Genomic DNA, 20,757 nt, shown 5'->3' on the forward strand with positions numbered 1-20,757 from the left:
CTTTCAAGGAATTTTTTCTTTAAAAAGGGGCAAAGAATAAACAATGGCGAACTTACAACTCAGAGCTGACAACTGTTAATATTTTTTATGATACTTCGAGTCTTAAAAAAAAGACACATGTAAAGGTGTTCTTTGTCCTCTATCCCATTTTATTCCCCTTTCCCTTTTTGCTGAGTAACCATTATCATGGACTTGGTTTGGTGGGTACCCTTCTAGCTTATTTTTAAAATATGTTTTCATATACATATATCTTAATCTATGAAATTACAGTCTTTCAAAATTTTTTAAAATTCCATAAATGATATCAACTGTACATATAATTCCACAGCTTGCTTTCTTACTCCACTGTTTCTGAGCTCTTCTTATTGAAATGGATAGAGCTCCTGACTTTTAACTGCTGTAAAATATTTCAGCACATAATTATGCCACATTTTATTTATCCATTCTACTGATGGACACTTATCTTGCTTGCAGTTTTTCACTATCACAACAATGCTTCAGTGGTCTCGCAGGTCTCTTGTGCATGTGTCTGGGAGAATCTCTGGGGAATACACTAGTTGTAAAATTGCTGGATTGTAGGACGCATGCACTTTCAACTTCACTGGTATCTATGAATTGCTCTCTGTAAGAGTTAGAGATTAATTTAGATACAAGTGAGGCCAGTTTCTCCCACAGCCTCATCAGACTCTTAATGTTCTTACTAATCAGTTATGTGTGAAATGGTAGCTCATTTTTGTTTTAATTTGCATTTCCCTGAATATGAGCAGGGTTGAACATTTTCCTATGTATTTATAGACCTGCTAGAGTTTCTCTTCTATATATTGTCTATCATTTGCCCATTGGGTTGTCTTTCTCTTTAGTGACTTATTGTTCCTAACTCTAGACCTGCAACAATCTAACTAATTATACCCTGTAAACCCAGACTGGTAGTATTTAAAATGTGAATTTATTATTCCTTCAAAATAATCTGATTTGTGGTGAAAATTAGCATTATTATGGGAGGGACTACGGAAAACCATGACTGCTAGGAATAGGACAGTAAACCTAACAAACAGGATAATAATTACATATAAAGATGTGCTTGTGTTCAGTCTGTCATTGCTATTACGTTTGTTTTTACCTCCAGGGAGAAATTCCATGATCAGATAAAGGTTCCTCTTATCTTGAAAACTGTAAAACATCTTCACCACCCAGGCACCATCTGCTTCTACCAAAATATCTCTTTCTGCTCGGATATGGGCCACCTAGATGAATGTATTTTGAAAAAAATAATTGCAACACATTACACATTTTTTCAAGTTTACCTCTTACCATCCAATTCCGTAACAGTCATGAAGGAAAGGGGGAGTTTTAGAAAAGATTTGAAATATATACGCATGTTCAGATCCTCACTATATATGGAGAACCTCAGGAAATGGTGTATTTTAGAGTTTATCTTTAGGCCTGAAAAGGTGGGATCTACAGGTACATTACAGAAAGCTGAGGCCTCTGAAGTAGAAAAATGCTTAGTCCAAAAACTTTCCAACCAGAATCCTTATTTGCCAAGGATCCTGGCTTTGTTATATAAATTTCAGCCCCTGGTCTTTTTTTTTAAGGTTTATTTATTTATTTATTTGAGAGAGAAAGAGAGAAAGAGCAAGCAGGGGGAGGAGCAGATGGGGAAGGAGAAGGGGGAAGGAATCTCAAGCAGACTCTGTGCTGAGCTCAGGGCCTGATGCGGGGTCAGATCTCATGACCCTGAGATCAAGATCTGAGTCAAAACCAAGAGTCGAACACTTAACTGACTGAGCCACCCAGGTGCCCCTGGCCTGACTTTTGAAAGTTAAAAGTAATAAGATCACCACATCAAAAACTACTGATGTATTGTATGGTGAGTAACATAACATAATAAAATTAAAAAAAAAAAGTAATAAGCAATGCCTTAACAGGTTGGTATGACAAAGTCAGGGTCCTTAGCAAACTGTTTTTAAGTGCTATTAGTTAAAAAAAAGGGGCCTTATGTGGTTTTTAAACATTTGGTTTTTTTTTTAACAAGTAGAAACATTTATAATAACTTTGTATTATCTTGTCAATTATAATAACTTTATATTATTTTGTTAAATATAAAACCTCTATAATATCTATTAACATGATCTACAGCAAATTAGTGTAACTTCTGGGGGTTTTGCTGCTGACTTGTCAGACATACAATTATACTAGGGATACTTTTATATGAACATTTTATAGACTGGAAAATTTTATAAACTGAGTAATTTATCGGGTTGGTATAATCAATTTTCAGATGTTTTGCATTAATATATTTATATATTTTCTCTTCAAAGATTAACAATAATATTTGATTTTATCCTTCTGCTGTTCTCATTGTGCATCATTATGAACTCTGGCCCAAAGCACATGAGAACCCAGATTTCCTAAGCCTTTTCATGGTAATGAAATATGATCTGCTTAAAATGTCATATTTGGGATTACTGTATTTATTACCTGGTACAATAAATGCTCTGAGATCAAAGCACAGGAAAAACAGTTGAAAACTAAGAACTTGCTTTTGGGCATGAAAAAACCTCAGAATCTCTCTGGATCTGTTTCATAAAGTGAACAATGGTATCAAAATTCCTACCTATTGCCTTCAACAAAGCATTTTAAGATTAGTAAAGGAAAAACCTTAAGCCTTTGATGTTGCATCTGCTGCTGTCAGGAAAAACTATGTCATCAACTTGGCTTGATTGTTTTTAAATATCTTGAAGTCAGATTACAGGATGTTTTCAAAATGGGCCTATGTTTTCAAAGAATAGGAAGTTATCGCACATAGTAATCTGGTACCACAGTATCAGGGAGATAAATTGCTACTTTGTGCACTGGTTAGTATTAAAATAAATGTAATAAACACTTCACATAATGACATATTAGAATTGAGTGGGAAAAGGTTTTCTAAAATGAAATTCAATGGTAGCAAACGCAAATTAATTTATATAGGGGGGAAAACAATAACAAAACGCAAAACAGACTTGATGTTTGGGCTCCAGTGAGATTTTCCCTGCATAGGAACGAACAGTGGTCAGAAACTCTTCAACTTCTGGGAAAATATTCTAGATCAGTGCTGTCCAACAGAAATACAATGCAAGCCACAAACGTAATTTAAAGTTCTCTAGTAGCCACATAAAAAGTAAAAAGAAACAGATGAAATATTTTTAATTATATATAGTTTATCATTTCAGTACATAATGAATATAAGAATTACTGAGATTTTTTTTTGTACAAAGTCTTCAAAATTTGGTATATATTTGCCATTTACAGCTTATCTCAATTCAGACTAGCTACACTCAAGTGCCTGGTAGCCACATGTTGGCTAGTAAGATGAAGACTATAGCTGGAACTAACTGCTCCTTTTGTCCCTCCTCCAAAACCCTATCCAGGACTAATCCCATATGGCTTAGTTAGATACTGTTTATCTCTTTGTCTCTGAGGCTCTACATCTTGACCCAGACCTTTATTCTTATCATTATCTGTAATTCTCTAATATAATTCAATACCTCGACCTTCCTTGAGTTCCAAACCAACCTCTTCCCTCTGGAATCAGTGTGTCTTCAAAAAAGTCCCATATCGTCTCACCTCTGGACGGTTCTTTCACCTTGTCATTCTAACTGAAACCAGGCTGTTGACAGTTCTGTCTTCCCGCACAGTGAGTTCTCAAGAATGACCTGCTCTCCTCTCATGCCTTACTTGGCGAGGGGGCAGGTTTCCTGCTCATTCTTCTGCTGCTTCTGTACCATTGTGACCCTCTCCTTCTCTGCAGCTCCTTTGAAGTACACACTGTGCAACTCCATCAGCCACCATCTATCCTCATGGCTACCATTTAGAGAGCTCCTGGGTCATCCCTCTCACTCATTCATGACTTCAGCTCCTGGCTCACCAACTTCCTTTCTAGCTTCTCCACTCATGGATAGATTTCAACATCCATAAGGTGAGCCATCAAATGCCCTATCTACTGACTTCTTCCTCATCTTCAATGATCTCTTCCGCCACTGCACCTCAGCCACCCATGGTAATCGTCTTGGCCTTCTCATCACCAATAACTGTACCCCCTCTAAAGTCTCCATTTTGAGGAACTCTATTTCCACCTTTTATCCTTCCAGATCTCTTATTCTTGTATTTCAATCTTCCTTTCATGGATTCTACAACTTTTTCTCTTTTGCTCTCCTCACAACCTCATTTCTTTTTCTACCCAGCCTAGATTCCATCATTCTGATCACTCTTTTTGCAAACACTCTGAACTCTCTTGTCCCCTTCCTCCATTGTATTTGCCTGGCAAAACACCAACCCTAATTAGACTCAAATTTCGGTCTATTCTCTATCTACCCCAGAGCAACTAAGTATTACTACAGAAAGGTCACCCAACTATGCCAACAGGTTTCACTGTACATTCAGGATTGCAAATCTCAATGGGCATTCAACTGTATTTCTGCAGCAAGTCTGCTTTCCCACCCTTTAAGTCAATAGTTGTGACTATTTCACAAATTCTCTCTCTATATACCTCCAGCAAGCCAGCTTGTCCCTCTCTACCCTGAGATGATGACCTCACTTATTTGCACGCAGGCAGGAACTTGGCACTTGATGCTACCAGATCAACCACCCTGCATTTGTTCCCATTTTCTCTGCCTCTCCTTCCTGTTTTAATGGATAGGGACAGTCCACTCCTCTCAAAGATCAACTCTTCTGTCTTCCAGTGTATTCCTATAGTTATCTGTCCCCTCTCTCCTGCATCTTCAATTTTTCTTTCTAATGGATTCTTCTAATCAGCATCAAAACATTTGTCTTAAAAAAAAAAAAAAAGAAAAAAAAATCCTTTTTTTACCCTAAGTCTCACTTTACAAATCTGTTCTTTGGAAAAAAAAAACACAAACAAACAAACAAACAATCTGTTCTTTGTTCTACCTCACATGGAAGATTTATCTGCACTCACATTCCCTACTTTTGCTTCCCATTTTCTTTCTCACCATTTCAGTTAGGCTTCTGCCCTGCAATCCACTGGAAATGTCCTTGCCAAATTATTAAAAAATCTCCATATTGTGACATCCACTGGTTTGTCTTTCTCTTGTACTCTCTTAGCAGCATTCCACATAGTTGACCACCTACCTCCTCCTTTAAGCACTTTCTTCTCTTGGCTTCCATGACACCATGTTCTCCCAGTTTTCCCCTACCGGATTAGATGTTCCCTCTTGGTTCCCTTTGCTGGTTTCTTTTCTGCCTATTGTTCCCTAGGGCTTGGATCCAGGCCCTCTTTCCTTCTCTACTATATTTGTTTTCTAGGCAATTTCATCTTGCCCCAATATATGATCAATATACTGGTGGCTTCCAAATTATATTTCTAGTGAAACTTCTCTCCAGATTCCAGCCAATTGTGAACTTAATATCTTTTCCTGGATCTAACAGGCAGCTCAAACTTAATATACCACAAAGAGAACCCTTCATTCCCACTATCTCCAAATCTGTTCTTTCTTCAGTCTCTTCTAAATCAGAAAACACCACCATAATGTGTCCCATTCCTAAATGAAACTCTAGGTAGTATCCTGATTCTTCCATTTTCCCCTCACTATCCTTACCCATCCTCTCATCCCCCAGTGTACAGGACATCACAGAAAATCCTGCTGGCTCTCCCACTAAAACATATACTTAATCTGACTTTTCTTCAGCTTCTCTGCTCTAAGCCACAATCACATCCTGGCTGGAATTGGTACACCAGTCTCTCAATTGGCTTCTCTGCTTCACCTCTTGTTTCCTCCATCAGCAAGCAAAGGAACTGATTTATCTTTGTAAAACATCAATCAGACATACCGTTCCGCCTCAAACAAGAGCGTCCTCCCATTGCATTTAGAATAAAACCCAAACGCTCTACCTTGGCCTTCAGAGCTCTGGGATCTGATCCTTGCCTACCTCTCCCACCATTCTTCTTGCACTGAATTCTAGCCACAATGGCTTCTTTCTCTTTAAGCGGGCCAAGATTATTCTTGCCTCAGGGCCTCTGCATTTGCTGCCTGGATATTTGTTCTACCTGATCTTTATCTGTCATTCTTTCTCATTATTTAGTCTTTCATCAAATATTCTCTCTTCAGAGAAACATTCCCTGATCTAATTCTTCCTCTTAAACCCAGATCATCTGCATCAATTTATCCTTTTGTAAAAAGTTTCTTTGTAGTCTTTCTCAATCATGACTATTTGCTGCCTGCCTATTTCCCCACTTCTAGAAAAAAATAAGCATCAGGTTTGTACTGTTAATCCCATCTATGTGTTAACCTAGAACACCACAGGCCCATTTGGCACATCATAGGCCCCCAGTAAATACTTGTTGAATGCATGAAATAGAAATAAAGTGAAAGAATGCAGTGAAAATTCAAGGGGGGGGGGGGCATATTTAAATAAAAACCAGTATTATACTGCTGTAATAACTAAGTAAGTTTTAGGAGGGACTTTTCTCAGCTGCGGCTAAGGTGCTGGGTCCTTCCGAGGAAGCTAGGACGGTGTTGGGTGAGACCCTCACTTCCTCCGGTTAGCACCTTGCAGATACAGCACTCACCCACACCACGGCGCTGTCCCGGGCTCGCCTGCATCTACTCAGCCCTCATCCTCCAGTCATGGAGGATAAGATCAATGCCTCATTAAAGCAGCGGGTGTAAAAGTTGAACCTTTCTGGCTGGGCTTGTCTGCAAAGGCCGCCAGCCAATGTCAACATCAACATCAGGAGCCTCATCTGCAAGCAAGGGGCTGCTGGAGCCACCCCAGCAAGCTGGTGCTGCCCCAGCAGGAGGGCCCGCCCCCTCCACCAAGGCTGCCCCCACTGAGGAGAAGGAATTGGAAGCAAAGAGAGGAGTCTGATGAGGACGTGCATTTTGGTCTTTTTGACTAAACCTCTTCTGTAACCTGTTCAGTCAAAAGCTGAACTCTTAATAATAGCCTTTAGGCAGGGACTAAAAAACTGAAGTAGAGCATTAGGTAGAGAGAGGGGCCATCCTCCCTCTATACTCCGTTGTTGAGTCCTCCCCTAGCATATGTAATCCATTTAGGGTTCTACAGAGCTTCTACCCAGACCAGAAACAGAAGGGAATACATAAATAATACTATTGATGTTTTCGGATTTATGGCCTACCCTTAAGCTGCATTAAGTCACAGCAAACATAAAGAGTCCATGAGTATGAAATTGGGGGAGGGGGGTGGTTTGCAGATTTTGGAAATATGTAAAATCAGCCAATTCACAGGAGACTGGTCTTGTTTATATGTGATAGGGATTAAGGAAGCTGAGAACTGTCCTTTATTTTCACTGAAGTCAGAAAAGAAGGTATTTTGTTATGGACTAAATGTTTGTGTATTGCCTCCCCGCCCCACCAAATTCCTTTGGTGATGCCGTAACCCCCAGGGTGACTGAATTTGGAGATGGGGCCTCCAAGGAAGTAATTAAGGTTAAGCGAAGCCATAGAGGAAGAGGGGGATAGCGTCCTTTTAAGAAGAGGCACCAGAGAGCTCCCGTTCTTTCTCTGTGCACACAGCAAGGAGAGGCGATGCGGGCCTTAGTGGGAAGGCAGCAAGCCATCTGCAAGCCAGGACGAGCACCTCGCTAGAATCAAACCGTGCCAGAACCCTGATCTTGAACTTTCAGCCTCCAGAACTGTGAGAAAATAAATTTCTGTTGTTTAAGCCACCCAGTCTTTGGTATTTTGTTATGGCAGGCTGAACAGGCTAATACATTTTCAGATTATAAATTTGGAAGAAATTTTAACTATAAGAATTGAGAAACAATAAAACAGGCTACCAAAAAATTAATAGACCATATACAGTAAGATGTGTCGACTCTTTTTTACAAATTCCAATATTAACATTTACTCTAACACCTAGTCAGTGGTATTCCTTCGGTTATATGTGTTAAAGAACTCATACCTGCTCTTTTTCAAGCATATCAGCTTTTCTCAATATCTTCATTGCATAGATATGGCCTGTATCTTTCTTCTGGACCAGCCGCACCTAGAATGTAAAAATTGACCATACTATCAATGTTAAAGAGTCACTACTATTGATTTAGGAGTAAAAGGTAAGTCCTTTTAAAGGGATCAGTGTTGCAATTTGCCATTGCTTATATTTTAGGAATTCTTAAAATTAAACTATTCTGATACATTACACTATTTTAATACATATTAACCTATTGAAATACATATTTTAAACTATCTTAAGCTACGTATCTTCAACAGCAGTGTCTTTAAAAAGGAAGTAACCTCTCCAAACGCTCCTCTTCCTATAACTTTCAGAGACTCAAAGTCATCCAAGCCAAGTCGGGTCCTCTTGAGCCGTAAGAACTCTGTTTCCTTTCGGGCATGTTGTGATCGGCGTAACTTTTTCTATTAAAAAAAGACAATTTAAAAGGATGATTCTAAATTTAGATTGCTCTAAAGGAAGCCTGTAGTATTAAAAGATAAGATATGTAAAATGGGGGCAAAGTATCTTAAGTATTATATACGAGTGTTAGAACTTATTTACCAAAGTTGAGTATTTGTTAAGCATGGAAAGAATAAAACCATCTAAAGAAAACATTTTTTTATTTTCACCAACTGATAAATCTTTATTCTTGAGGTGGACTCCTTTACGTATTTCATCTTAATGAAGTTCATCTTGTATTTCATGTATATGCTAACTTAATTCATAAATAAAAGTTAAGCTTTAGGAAATGCTAATAGTATTCTCATCATGAATTTTACAGTCAGGCAATCTACTTTGCTTCAATTCCCTAATTTCCAGGTTGTTCTGTCACAACTCCTGAGATTTAGGACACCAAAATAATACCACAGCAGTGTTTCCATGGAGATTTACTTCTGATAGAATTTTTTCTTAAATAAATTTTAATAAACTGCTTTGAGATTTGGCACACAACTTCCTAAGAATATGAAATTGCAAAATAATAATAATAATGACATAAAGAATTCATTAAAATATTCAAGTCAGGAATTTCATAATGTACCCTCCAAAGATCACCAAAAAATAACAAACGCTGATAAGAAACATTATGAAATACCCGAAGGTTATATTTGGAAGAGGCGTTCACTTCACTGTTCTAAACGTCATTTTCCCCCTGACCAAACAAAATTCTGTCGACCTTCTGTTAGGTCCCGGTAGAGGTCACATATAGTAGGAAATAAAGAAAATCAAAAAAATTAAGCACCTGTTCATGGTCAACTGAACCCTACCAGGTTTTCAGGAGTTCCATTCTGAGGGAAAGGCAAGTCGACACGGCCATCACAGCTCAGAAACACTGCTTTTAAATGCAGCTCAAGGTATAACCACTGAATGGTGTCTTCCTACTCCTGTGTCTGTTTTCAAAAAGGTATGGCAAACTATCAATCAATTGGAAACAGGTAAATGTGCAACCCAGTGCAATGGAATTCTGAAACTTCCAACAAAATTAATCTAAGAAGATGCAATCAAGAAATTATATCTTCGATTTAAACATCTTTAAACAGCTGAATGAAGTTACACACTCAGGCACATCAATGGTGGAAACACTGAAGACTATTTTTTTGTTCAAAAACGCCCACTGAATGATTTTTTAAAAAAATAACTGAATTACTATAGTAAAACAACACTTGATCTTAGCCAAAAGGCCGAGCCCAAAAAAGCAGCGTCAGACTAATTAAAAAGGCCACATGGTGGCACTACAGTATCATGTCTTTCAAAGCAAAAAAGAGGTTCGGGAGGTTTGTTTTAATTACATAAATGAATAAAATTTCAAGAATTTTGAAACTCTTTCTGGGTCTCTGACTTTATGGACGATAAAATGGAGTATGATTGGGTGTAGTTTCAGAAACTTGTCTAATCTGAATGGAAAAGATGATCTCATTACATACTTTCATAATCATGCTCAAAATCAACAGAAGAGAGGCCACTAAAGAAAAGAGTGCTCACTAATATTTAATAGCTTGTGTAATGCAGCAAGTAAACAATGTTTATGTAGTTTGGGGCACAGCTATTTAATGGCAAAAAGGGAGAATCACAAGTATATGGAGCACAAAAATGAGACCTCGCTATAACATTGTTACATTACTTAAAAAAAAAAAAAAAACCCTATTCCATGACATTAGTCTTTTTTTTAAGATTTATTTTTATTTTAGAGAGATAGAGAGTGGGTGCGAGCGAGGGAGAGGCAGGCAGAGCGGGAAAGCAGACCCCCCGCCGAGTGGAGCCCGAGGCCCCACAACCCTGAGATCATGACCCGAGCCAAGACCAAGAGTCCAGAGCTTAACTGACTGAGCCCCCCAGGCGCCCCCCATGATATCAGTCTTCAAATCAGTGTTGCAGTCCAGAGGGAGGTAAAGCAAGCTAGCATTAAAAATAGACTGATGGAGCACCTGGGTGGTACAGTCAGTTAAGCATCGGACTCTTGGTTTTGATTCAGGTTGTGAGATGGAACCCCGTGTAGGGCTCCGCACTCAGCTGGAAACTCTCTCTCTCTCTCTCCCTCTGCTCCTCCTGCGCACACACTCTCTCTCTCTCTCAAATAAATAAATCAATCTTAAAAAAATATATTGATGACATGATGAGCACTGAGTAATGTACAGAACTGCTGAATCACTGACACTGTACATCTGAAACTAATATAACACTGTATGTTGACTATACTGGGAATTAAAATAAAAAAGTTAATAAATGCAAAAAAGTATACTGATGAAAAAAACATGTTGATGTATCTGCTCATGACTTGTGTAGATTAAGTAGCCTTGAAAAACAAGTAACATTTTTGTGGTAATCATATCCTTTCTCGCCAAAGAGGACAACAAAATCTGTGGGCAGGCTTAACATTTCATGGCTCCCTTTTGCAGCTTAAATTTATTTTGTTTTTCCATCAGAGTGAATAATATTCCATGTCTGATGGGATTTTCCTAAGTGAGACGAAACTAGACATACATTGTTTTCTTCCTTTCTCCATTCCTTTTTAAATGGGTGTTCCTCAAATTCTCGATCTATGGGATGCTCAGTTTTTGTATAAGACAGTGCACACAGAAGTTCTGAGATCTGAAAGAGTTCAGCTGGCAACTTCATCTCTGCATATATGCTCTACATGACCACATCACATGGTTTAATTTTCACAAATTATTTCACAAAGATTTTCTATTTTGAATGAATTAAGGATAAATACTAGTTTTCAATTTAAAACTAGATTTTTATAAAACAATTTTATTTTTTAAAAAATCCACCCCAGGGTGCCTGGGTGGCTAGTCGGTTAAGCGTCTGCCTTCAGCTCAGGTCATGATCCCAGGGTCCTGGGATCAAGCCCCACGTCGGGCTCCCTGCTCAGCGGGGAGTCTGCTTCTCCCTCTCCCTCTGCCCCTCCTCCCGCTTGTGCTCTCTCACTCTCTCAAATAAATAAAATCTTTAAAAAGAAAAATCCACCCCACACAATGATAGTTACAACATATTTTATATCAAGGTTTAAGAGAAGGTATCTATTTTGTAGAATTTGACATAATCTAAGACCTAGCACAGGGCCTAACAATAAGCATTTGTGGAATTAAAATATCTTCACAGAAAAGTTTTAGAAGTTTTACAGTTATTATGGGCCACTATTTTTAGATATACATCATATCACATTTTCTACAAGTTAATTAGAAGAATTGAAGAAAATAGCTCTAAATGTATTTAGCACTTCGTAGTGCAGAACAGAGGTTGCTAACTAAAAGCTACAAACTGTATTCAACCTACAGATGTATTTGATTTGGCCTGCAAGTTGTTTTTAAAACACTTGAATTATTTGCCGATATTTTAAAAAAGCAGGTGATGTCACATAGAAGTCCAGATTTCCAGCCTCTCTTGAAAAACAGGAACTTGGCCACACTGGGCCAAAGAGGCAGTCAGTCCCCCTTTGATGGACATCAGGTCTCTAATTGGTCACAGTCTCCACCATTAATGCCAGTCATCAGGTGACGAGTAGAATGGGGCTGGTGCTCCTGTCTCCTTTCAGTGAAGTTGAAAAGGGGTGTGTTTTTATCAAAAGATAAACTGTGAGGATCAGATATTTCAGAAAAAGAAAAAAAAAGTCTATTTCTTTGTGGAAGTGAAAAAAAAATAATCTTAGGAGTTGAATGTGCAAACAAAGTGTGTTGGATCAAAAGAATATATAACCTAAGATGTCATGAAAACAACCCAGCCAGCTTCCCTCATTCATGTTACCTGCTTGACCCCCTAAGCATCTGTTTTTATGATTTCTCCCTCCAGATTTCCAATTAAGATCTTATGCTTAAGATTTCTATATATATTACAAATATATATGTAAAATATGTAAATATGATGTAGAATATACATTAATATAAGATTATTCATAAGAAAGTTATTAATACTAATGAATAAATGAGAAAAGGTTTGCTTAGCTTTATTTTTTCTTTATTGATTGTAATACAGATCTAAATCGCTACCTTTCTCATTTAAAGTTTAAAGAATATAATTAAATGAGTTTTTAAAACGTTTATCATAGTAATTTTAGGCAAATAATTTGGGTTTTCTAGATTGAGTCAACTAACAAGGTAACCACGTTTGGTACAAATCATAAAACATTTTATTCAAACAGTGCCAGCAGAAAAATAAAGGAATAGTCCTAGGAGAGGTACAGGGAAGATTAATAATGGTTTGATTTCAAATCATCATTTGGACGACCACTCTTAAAGTACAGAAATTCTCTTCTGATCACTGAAAACTGTTAAGCTAATCAATCTCGGTTATATCTCCCTATTGCCTAGAAAACAAAGTGTACATTTCTTAGTAGACTACTACCAGCCTAGCCCTTCCATATGTGCTGTCAATTTACCTTGCTATTTCCTTTACTGCATCCTCTATAGTTCATTGTTCTGCAATTATTTTGTATTTATCTTTTGATTCTAATGTAAATCTACCTATTTTTCTAAGATTGAAATCAATTGTTACCTCTTCCTGAAACCTTTTCTGATCCATCCTATATAGAAAATCCCTGTATTTTCAAAGTTTGCCACATTCTATCATGTATATGTATTTTTACACACACACATACATCATCTCTCCTTGTAACTGGTAAACTCCTTGAGGGAAAGGTCATTGTTTCTTTAGTCACCAAATAATTATTGTATCTATAGCCCTCTGCCATCCCTGGAGGTATAAAGCTGAATAAGACATTACGGAGTTTCTACTGTGGGGAGAGGATATTTAGAGCTGCCACAGGGATAGGAATGGTGTTCATGCAGCATGTAGGAAGAGTACCTCGGGAGATTAGACAAGATTTCCCAGTGGAACTGAGGCCCGAAGTGAAGCCCAGAGCTTCCTGAAGAATAAAGGGAATTGGGCAAGAGTAAGGAAGTTCTAAGCGACAGAAATAGCCTATGAAAGGTCCACAGGCAAGAGCGTGGAAGCTAAAGTAACTCAGTAGTGGTGGTCAGCATGGGGGTAGGGGACAAGAGATGAGGCTAGAGCGAGAACGCAGAGGCCAAACTGTGAAGGCTCTTGCACATTAATGTTAAAAGTCTACCCTCATCCGAGAGTACTCAGGAGCCAATGAAGGGTATTAAGCAAAAGAGTGATGTGATCAAACCCGTTTTTAACCAACTGAGCCACCCAGGCGCCCGCCGCAAACCCGTTTTTAGATAGAACTCTGGGTGGAGTGTGCAGAAAACCTGGGGGTGGGAGTGGGGCCCAGACTGCAGGAAGAGAGCCCAGCTGGGGGCAGTTTTTCTTCAAGTGAAACACACAGTAATTTAAAGAAGGGGAGAGGCACTGGACTAGAGAACTGGATGGTTTTAAGAAATATTCGGGAAAAAAAGTGAGAAGATTTGGCGATTCACTGATTCTTCTTGGAGCCCACTTTTCTTGTCCCATGCACTTAGGATACTGTAGACCCTGTTCACTAAATCTATGTTCTCAGATTTAAAACAATAAAAAGCTGCCTCCTTTTAAAGATCTCCATCATAGCAACAAAGTAAGAAGCCCATATTCAAATGATGAAATCCACATTACCTAAGTTATAAAATTATCTGATATCAATAAATGAAAAAGTCACTGGGGTTGCCATTATACAGTAATTAGTCCCCCCCACCCAACTAACTTTCTTGGGCTGTAATTGACATACATATAACACGGCAAGTTTAAGGTCTACAATGGGATGTTTTAATGCACATACATATCATGAAATGATTACCACAGTAAGGCTAGTTAACATATCCATCGCCTCATATAAGTAATTTTTTTTTTATAGTGAGAACATTTAAGATCCATTCTTAGTAACTTTCAAGGACATGGTATCATTAACTACAGTCACAGTAATTACAGCTAACATTACCTCTTCATCTGCCAATCCTTCCTCTTCCATGGCCACTTCTAATTTCTTCTGCCTTTTCAAAGAAAAAATAATTTAAATTTTAAATACATTCCTAACTACTCCCATTTAAGAAATGTTCACTTATTTATTCGAGTTTACCACTTCAGTTTGCTATGCTAAAAAAAAAAAAAAAAATCAAGTTGAATCAAAATAATTATTAAAAATAGTTTTCTTTCTCAAAATATAAACCCAACACAGATTTCACTTTCTCATATTGGCCAAATGAAAAATTTGCTTCTAACGCTGCTTAAATCAATGATTAGCAAAGGTGACTAATGTTTTAATAAGGAAAATCTGTTGTCTAATATTCAAACCACCAAAATCATTAACATTTATCAGTGTTTACATTAGAAGCATATAAAAGTAACTACAGTGACTAAAAGTATAAATATTTAAGGTGGATATCCCTGTTTGAACCCTGATTCTAATACTTATTAACTAAATGAGCTTATGGAAGTCCTTCATTTAAAGTCTAAGCTTGATTTCCTAATCAGTCAAGAAAAAATGTTCAATGCAATTGAGTGTATTTTATTCTAATTCTTCAAAAACTGTACATAAAAAAAAAAAAATTAACCACCAGAACATTTGCTTTTCTAGGTATAGCCAAGTCCAGTTATTCGTCATTTTTAAATGACACCACCGAAGTTAGTTAAGCTAAGCACTGCAGGGGGGGTGCGGAGGAGAAGGGGAGGGGTTGGGTGGATGAAGTAACTAGTAACTACAGAGATGGTTGTGATACAAATTGTGCAACTCATTTCCAACTGAATATTCATTATTTTACTTCTACTGTATTGGTTTTTCCTAAAGATAAACCTGAGAGAGCTCTTCCTAATTAGTTTTGGAGTATGTTAGAATAAGACTAACTTTCCAGGATTTACCTACATGGGAATATAAGGGTTGAGGATTGAAATCATCGTATACATTTTTCAGCATTTGTCATTTATAATATGTCTATAGGTAAGCTCTTTCCTAACCCATTATTCTTATGGGAAATTCATAACAAAAATATCTAAAGGCTGTTCATAAATCAGCACCCCAATGGCAATGACACCTGCCTACTTCCTCAACAGTTGTAATACACACCTTCGTGCTTATCTTGCTCATTTTTATCTTTTATTTACACACTGTTTTCCAAAGCCCAACCCTTAGAATGGAGCAAGCTCTGTGCCTGTCGTCATGCCCCTCTGGGCCCTGCAGAGCTGCTTGTTGAAGGATTTTGAGTTTTCTCCTCTACAGATAGAATACACAGTGGAGGAGGACCACTAATCTGGGAGGGTCCATCAGTATATAGGCAACTTCATTCTTCTGTCAAATCTCTACTGCCCCCCTTCCTCACTGTTGCCAAGACTACCACTTCATGAAATCATCCCTTACTCTGGAGAGAGAGGCAGTAACCTTCATCCGTTTCTACCATATCTAAACGAGAAGACCTGTGGCTTCTCTTGTACCTGCAAAGAAAACAGTGTTCCTCCTAAATGCCCTGGACATTTTGTTCTGATTGGTACTTTATTTGGCTTATGTATTTATCCAATTAGTTAAGCCTTAAAAATTCATCACATGTAGTCTTAAAGTATAAGCTTTTAGAAAATATGAGCTGAAATATGAAATACGACTTCCATGGCACCAAGCTGAGACTGCCTTTTTTTTTTTTTCTTCTTGAAATAACAGCAGATACTTTTATTCTTACTTTCCTTTGTTTGGAAATAGAGGGCAAAACTGAATTACTGAAAGATTTCATCAGGAAAAGACAAGGAGCGTTCAAAATTCTGATGCATAACTTCAGTGTCTGCCTTCTAAAAAAGCAGTCTTTCTTTCCCTGATTCTCTTCTACTTTGTTCACTCTCCCTTGGTGATTGGATGATTTCCAGAGACTTCCATTGTATTTACAATTAGTATAATTACTCATATGTTTGGATTCATTTCTAACTGATTGTGTGGTTTCTATTTGTGTCGACTTTTTGGTGTTTTAGTTTTTCTTTTTTCCTTGCCTTATTTTGAACCAGGATTTTTTCCTCATTCCATTGTTTCCCCTCTACTAGTTTGGAAGTTATAAACTCTATTAGCCTGAAATGAATCAATCCTTAGCCCCTCTGTATGTTGTACCTCTATAGCAGAGATACAAAGATCTCTAGGAACACTTTAATTATACTTACTTCCCTCCTGATAGTCCACCGCTGGAAAATATTTTAATTCTACTTTTAAAAATGTATAAGACATTATCATTATTGTTGTTTTTGTTTTTATGCTATTCGTGTTGAGATTTATCCACACATTTACATTTAGATCTGTTCGTGATCGCTTTCCTTCAGCCTAAATTGAATCTTCTGGAAGTTTTGCTGATGGTGAATTTAGTTTAACCTGCTTCCACTCCAGCCTCTTTCATCTCTTCCTTTAGGAACTTTGGTTAAAGATGTTAGCTCTACTCAGTATTCTCCTTCATATTTTCCGACTCTGTGTCTCTAGGTTGACTTCTGAATAATCAGTTAAGTTTTATTTTCTAGTTCAATTCTCTGCTCAGCTTGGCTGATCCGTAGTTAGACCTGTCCAACATGTCATACCCAGCTAGGCACCACTTTTGTCAATCTTTCTTGCTCCTAAGTTCTATTCTATTGTTGTCACAATCCTAATTCAAGCCTCCTTTCTATATGCCTGGACTACATCACTAGCCTTTCCTGTTTCTTATTTCTCCACCCACAACCCATTCTGTACATCACAACTAAAGTACTTTTCTAGAGAAACACCCATGATCACTGATTCTGTTCAAAAATCTTCAAGCCTCTCTACTCCCATGAGAACAGCTACATTAACAAAGCATCTAAGGCTCCCAGAAAATGCTGAAATCCAGCTCGAGGTAGACTGGCTCTTGCCTGACCCAGCACCAAAGGCGATTTCTTCTGTATGTAATATCCTTCCTCCGGCTCTTTTATCTCCTTCTTCTCCCATTAATGCATGTATAATTAATACTCTTCCTTGAGAGCCCTGATAAATGCCCCTACCATTTATGACGCCCTCCCAGTTACTTTAGTCAAAAGCAATCTCTCCCTTCTTTGCCCTTCTCTTAGTGATGCTTTTCACTCTTTCATGTAATATTTATGGGCCTTATCTCCCTCTTCAGAGTTTTCTGAAGGCAAAATAACAGGTCGTTCATCTTTTTATTCTTCTACCTCCACTTACACTCTATACATGTTTTTGGATAATTAATAATATTAATTATTCATAAAGTATAAAGATATATCATAATTTCATGGTTGGACATCTTTTACTGAAGATATCAGCTGACATGTGATTTAAGTATATGGGTGCACAGGACAAGAAACCATGCTGCGAAAATAACTAGAGACACTGTCAGTATAGGAAACCTAAAAACAGCATACAGGGATCCACAATATTTATATTATTAATGGACAACACATTTACACCCCACTTGCAACCTAACAGCTTATTAAACCAAACAGAAAATTCTGACCAGCCTTTACTATACCTGGTTTCTCTCTCTTCATGCTGTAAAATTAGGTTGCTGTAAAAATTCTCCAACGTGAGCTTGGCCACAGTCACTCTTTCCCGGGTATGGTTGCTCATAGGAAAGGTGCTTGTAGTCCCTGCTGTCATTGCCATAGTAACAGAAACTGAAACAACATATAAACACAAATTGGTCAGTAGAAAAACACTTTCTATCCCTCATAATAAACTCTGGAGATGGTTTAATTTCTGCTCAGCAAAATTCTACCCTAACAATTGAGACTTCCAAGTCTTTCACATTATAAATAACACAATGCTAGTAAAGAAAGAGGAAGCAATAGAAATTATTTTTGTGTTCGCACCACCAGGGGTGAGTAAGAGTCAAGAAGCACCAGGCCACACACAACATGGGCACATTTTATACAAAAGGTTGTAGTCAACAAGCATTCAAAACAATAGGTTCGATCACTAAATAAAATCCACAAGATTTTGTTAATGCATATGCCTGCACTAAACGTAAGTCTCCGTAGAGTTCATGTAGTCCAGTTAAATAGTAAGAAGTAACTTCTGCCATAGAAATTCTAGGAAACACGAAGCAGTGCATCAAATCTGCACACAAACATCAGTCTGAAGCAATTCTTACATATATACGCTTTACGGGTAAACTGTTTTTAAAAACAAGCCCCTTTGAATGGAGCCCTTGTTGCCCTATTTCATTCTGAACTCTGTCATTTCAGAAAGCGCTGTAACAAGGTCGGGTGTACTTCTCCAGACTGTGAGGTCCATTTCATTTCCAAATGACACTCAAATGTCCACAGGAATCAGGCAGAAAACACAAATGAATCAAGGCAGGTGACAGTAGGGATGTTTTGGGACCTTAACTGGGCAATGTGTGTCTACTTAAAGCCATTCAAGTGCCAACTTCGAAAAACCACTGGGCCAGCCATTTGAAGTACTGGTTTGAAGAAGATACTTTGGACAATAAGACAAGGAATGTAGCAAAATGGCTGCTTTGTGGGAGGCGGGGGGGGCAGGGGACAGACTGAACTGTGGTGGCTGCTACTGGTGGGCACTGACCCTAAGAGACTTCTCTCCTACAGTCTACATCAGGACCGAAAAAGACTAGAATGGTTTCATACAGTAAAGAGGTTTTTGCTTATCTGGATGGAGATCATAACAGACCTAGAGAAGATCCAGACTGCCAACAGTAAGCATCCAACATTGCACTATTATGATCATTGGGGGAAAGCATTCCCCCAAACCTGATACCTACTCCCCAACACCCACCTCTCCCTAATTACGTGAAGATACAGACCCCGGGTATGCACCTGAACTTCAGCAGACTCCAGGGATAATGGAATGAACCAAAAGACCTTTCTTATTGTTCAGTGTCAAGCAAGTCGAGTATAGGCTGAAAGTATACAATTTAACTCGGGCAAATTCCTGGTTCCACTGCCCTCTTACTGGCTTTATACCTCAATGTACTGCATAAGCCTCAAAGTCATTATGTCTAAACATGAATCTATTATTTTAGCCTCACAAACTTGTGCCTCTGCTGCCTACCCTAAAGATCTTTAGAACAAGAAGTTGATCGTGTCACTTGTTTAAAATCAATTCACTTCTCCTCACTGCCCATAGCAAATCAAATTAGCTTGGCATGATAAACAGAGGCAACTCGCAGACGCTGAATGGTTGTGCCTATCAGGAATCGTACGATATGTGATTCATTGATTTCTCCCTTTTTTCTCCAGAGGATTTAAGAGAGTGGCCCTTCCTATGCACGAGTACATTTCCTCCTCACAACAGGAACTGAAGCTCAGAAAAGTCACAAGGCTAGTGTGCTGTGGAGTTAGGATCCAACTCCAAGTGCTGTCTCCAACTTGCCTGTCTAGCCTTCTCTATTGCCCCACCCCTGCCCCCTCTTCTCCCAACATACTCAGCTCTTTCCTGCCTCCAAACCCTTGTATGACCTATCCCCAATCACTTCTGACCTTTAAGATCCAGTTTAGCTCAAGGCTTCCTGTGATGACTTCTCTAACATTTGCTACTGAAAGAGCCGTAACATTTGGTATTCTTCCATGTGTGTTGCCTAGCATCTGTACCAATATATCTGATACTGGTATTTAAGCACTCATTTCTCTCTCCCACTAAAGTAGGAGCACCTCTGGGCAAGAATTTTTCCCCATTCATTTTTGAGTGTTCACCACAATAGCACTGTATCTGACACATAGTAGGCTTTAATGAATGAATGAGTCAACCTGTCAATGGGGGGGGGGTGGAGGAAGAGCTGAAACAATTGGCAAAAAATACACTATAAAGGTTGGCTAATACGCAACTATAGCAAAAGAAATTACTGAACCTAGGAGTCAGAAATTTCGAGACCTAAACCAGACCCTGCTACTAATGATCGTAAGGTCTTATTCGAATCACTAGAACACTGAACTCAAGAGGGATTTTATAGTATTTGCTCTGTCTGGTTCACAGGTGTAGTCTAAGGCCATCTGAGATGATACACAGCAAAGCCACAATGGCTTATACAAATGTAAGACATAATTTGAGGCACCTAGTTTAATTTTTTAATGTGTTAAATCCTTTAACATAATGAATATTATTTTTAAGAACAATAAAAAAATAAAAACAAATGGAACTCAAGAATTATCATGGCCAAATGACTTTTGGGTACTCAGATCTCGCTCTTCTTGGAATGCTATCTAAGGCAATGCTGCCACACCATCTTTAGAAACCTCAGAATCAATGGATTCATGTTCTGTATTTCAGGATCAGATGTAGAAAAGTCAAAGAAGGAAAAGTGGAACAAGCAGGATATGCAGCAGACACCGTGAATCCCACATAACTGGGATCTGAGGATGGAGGGAAGGCCAAGGAAGATGGACTAGAAGTTGAGGAATTCAAATAAATTTAGGAAATTA

The 20,757-nt window shown here is 38.2% G+C and overlaps 1 protein-coding gene and 1 pseudogene across 1 annotated transcript in view; one reads left to right on the forward strand and one right to left on the reverse strand.

Annotated features, from left to right (window-relative positions):
* Positions 1-20,757, reverse strand: part of STK38L (serine/threonine kinase 38 like) — an 83,425-nt gene that overhangs the window by 11,177 nt on the left and 51,491 nt on the right. The window contains exons 2-6 of the mRNA XM_021690476.2: positions 17,850-17,994; positions 14,330-14,381; positions 8,259-8,381; positions 7,927-8,010; positions 1,121-1,244 (exon numbers count right to left, since the gene is read on the reverse strand). Of these exons, the coding sequence (XP_021546151.1) occupies positions 1,121-1,244; positions 7,927-8,010; positions 8,259-8,381; positions 14,330-14,381; positions 17,850-17,983 (517 nt within the window). The 5' untranslated portion in view covers positions 17,984-17,994. The remainder of the gene's footprint in view (positions 1-1,120; positions 1,245-7,926; positions 8,011-8,258; positions 8,382-14,329; positions 14,382-17,849; positions 17,995-20,757) is intronic.
* On the forward strand, positions 6,206-6,901 carry LOC110580736 (annotated as a pseudogene).

The sequence above is a fragment of the Neomonachus schauinslandi genome, chromosome 5 (genome assembly GCF_002201575.2).
Source record: "Neomonachus schauinslandi chromosome 5, ASM220157v2, whole genome shotgun sequence".
Classification (NCBI taxonomy): Eukaryota; Metazoa; Chordata; class Mammalia; order Carnivora; family Phocidae; genus Neomonachus; species Neomonachus schauinslandi.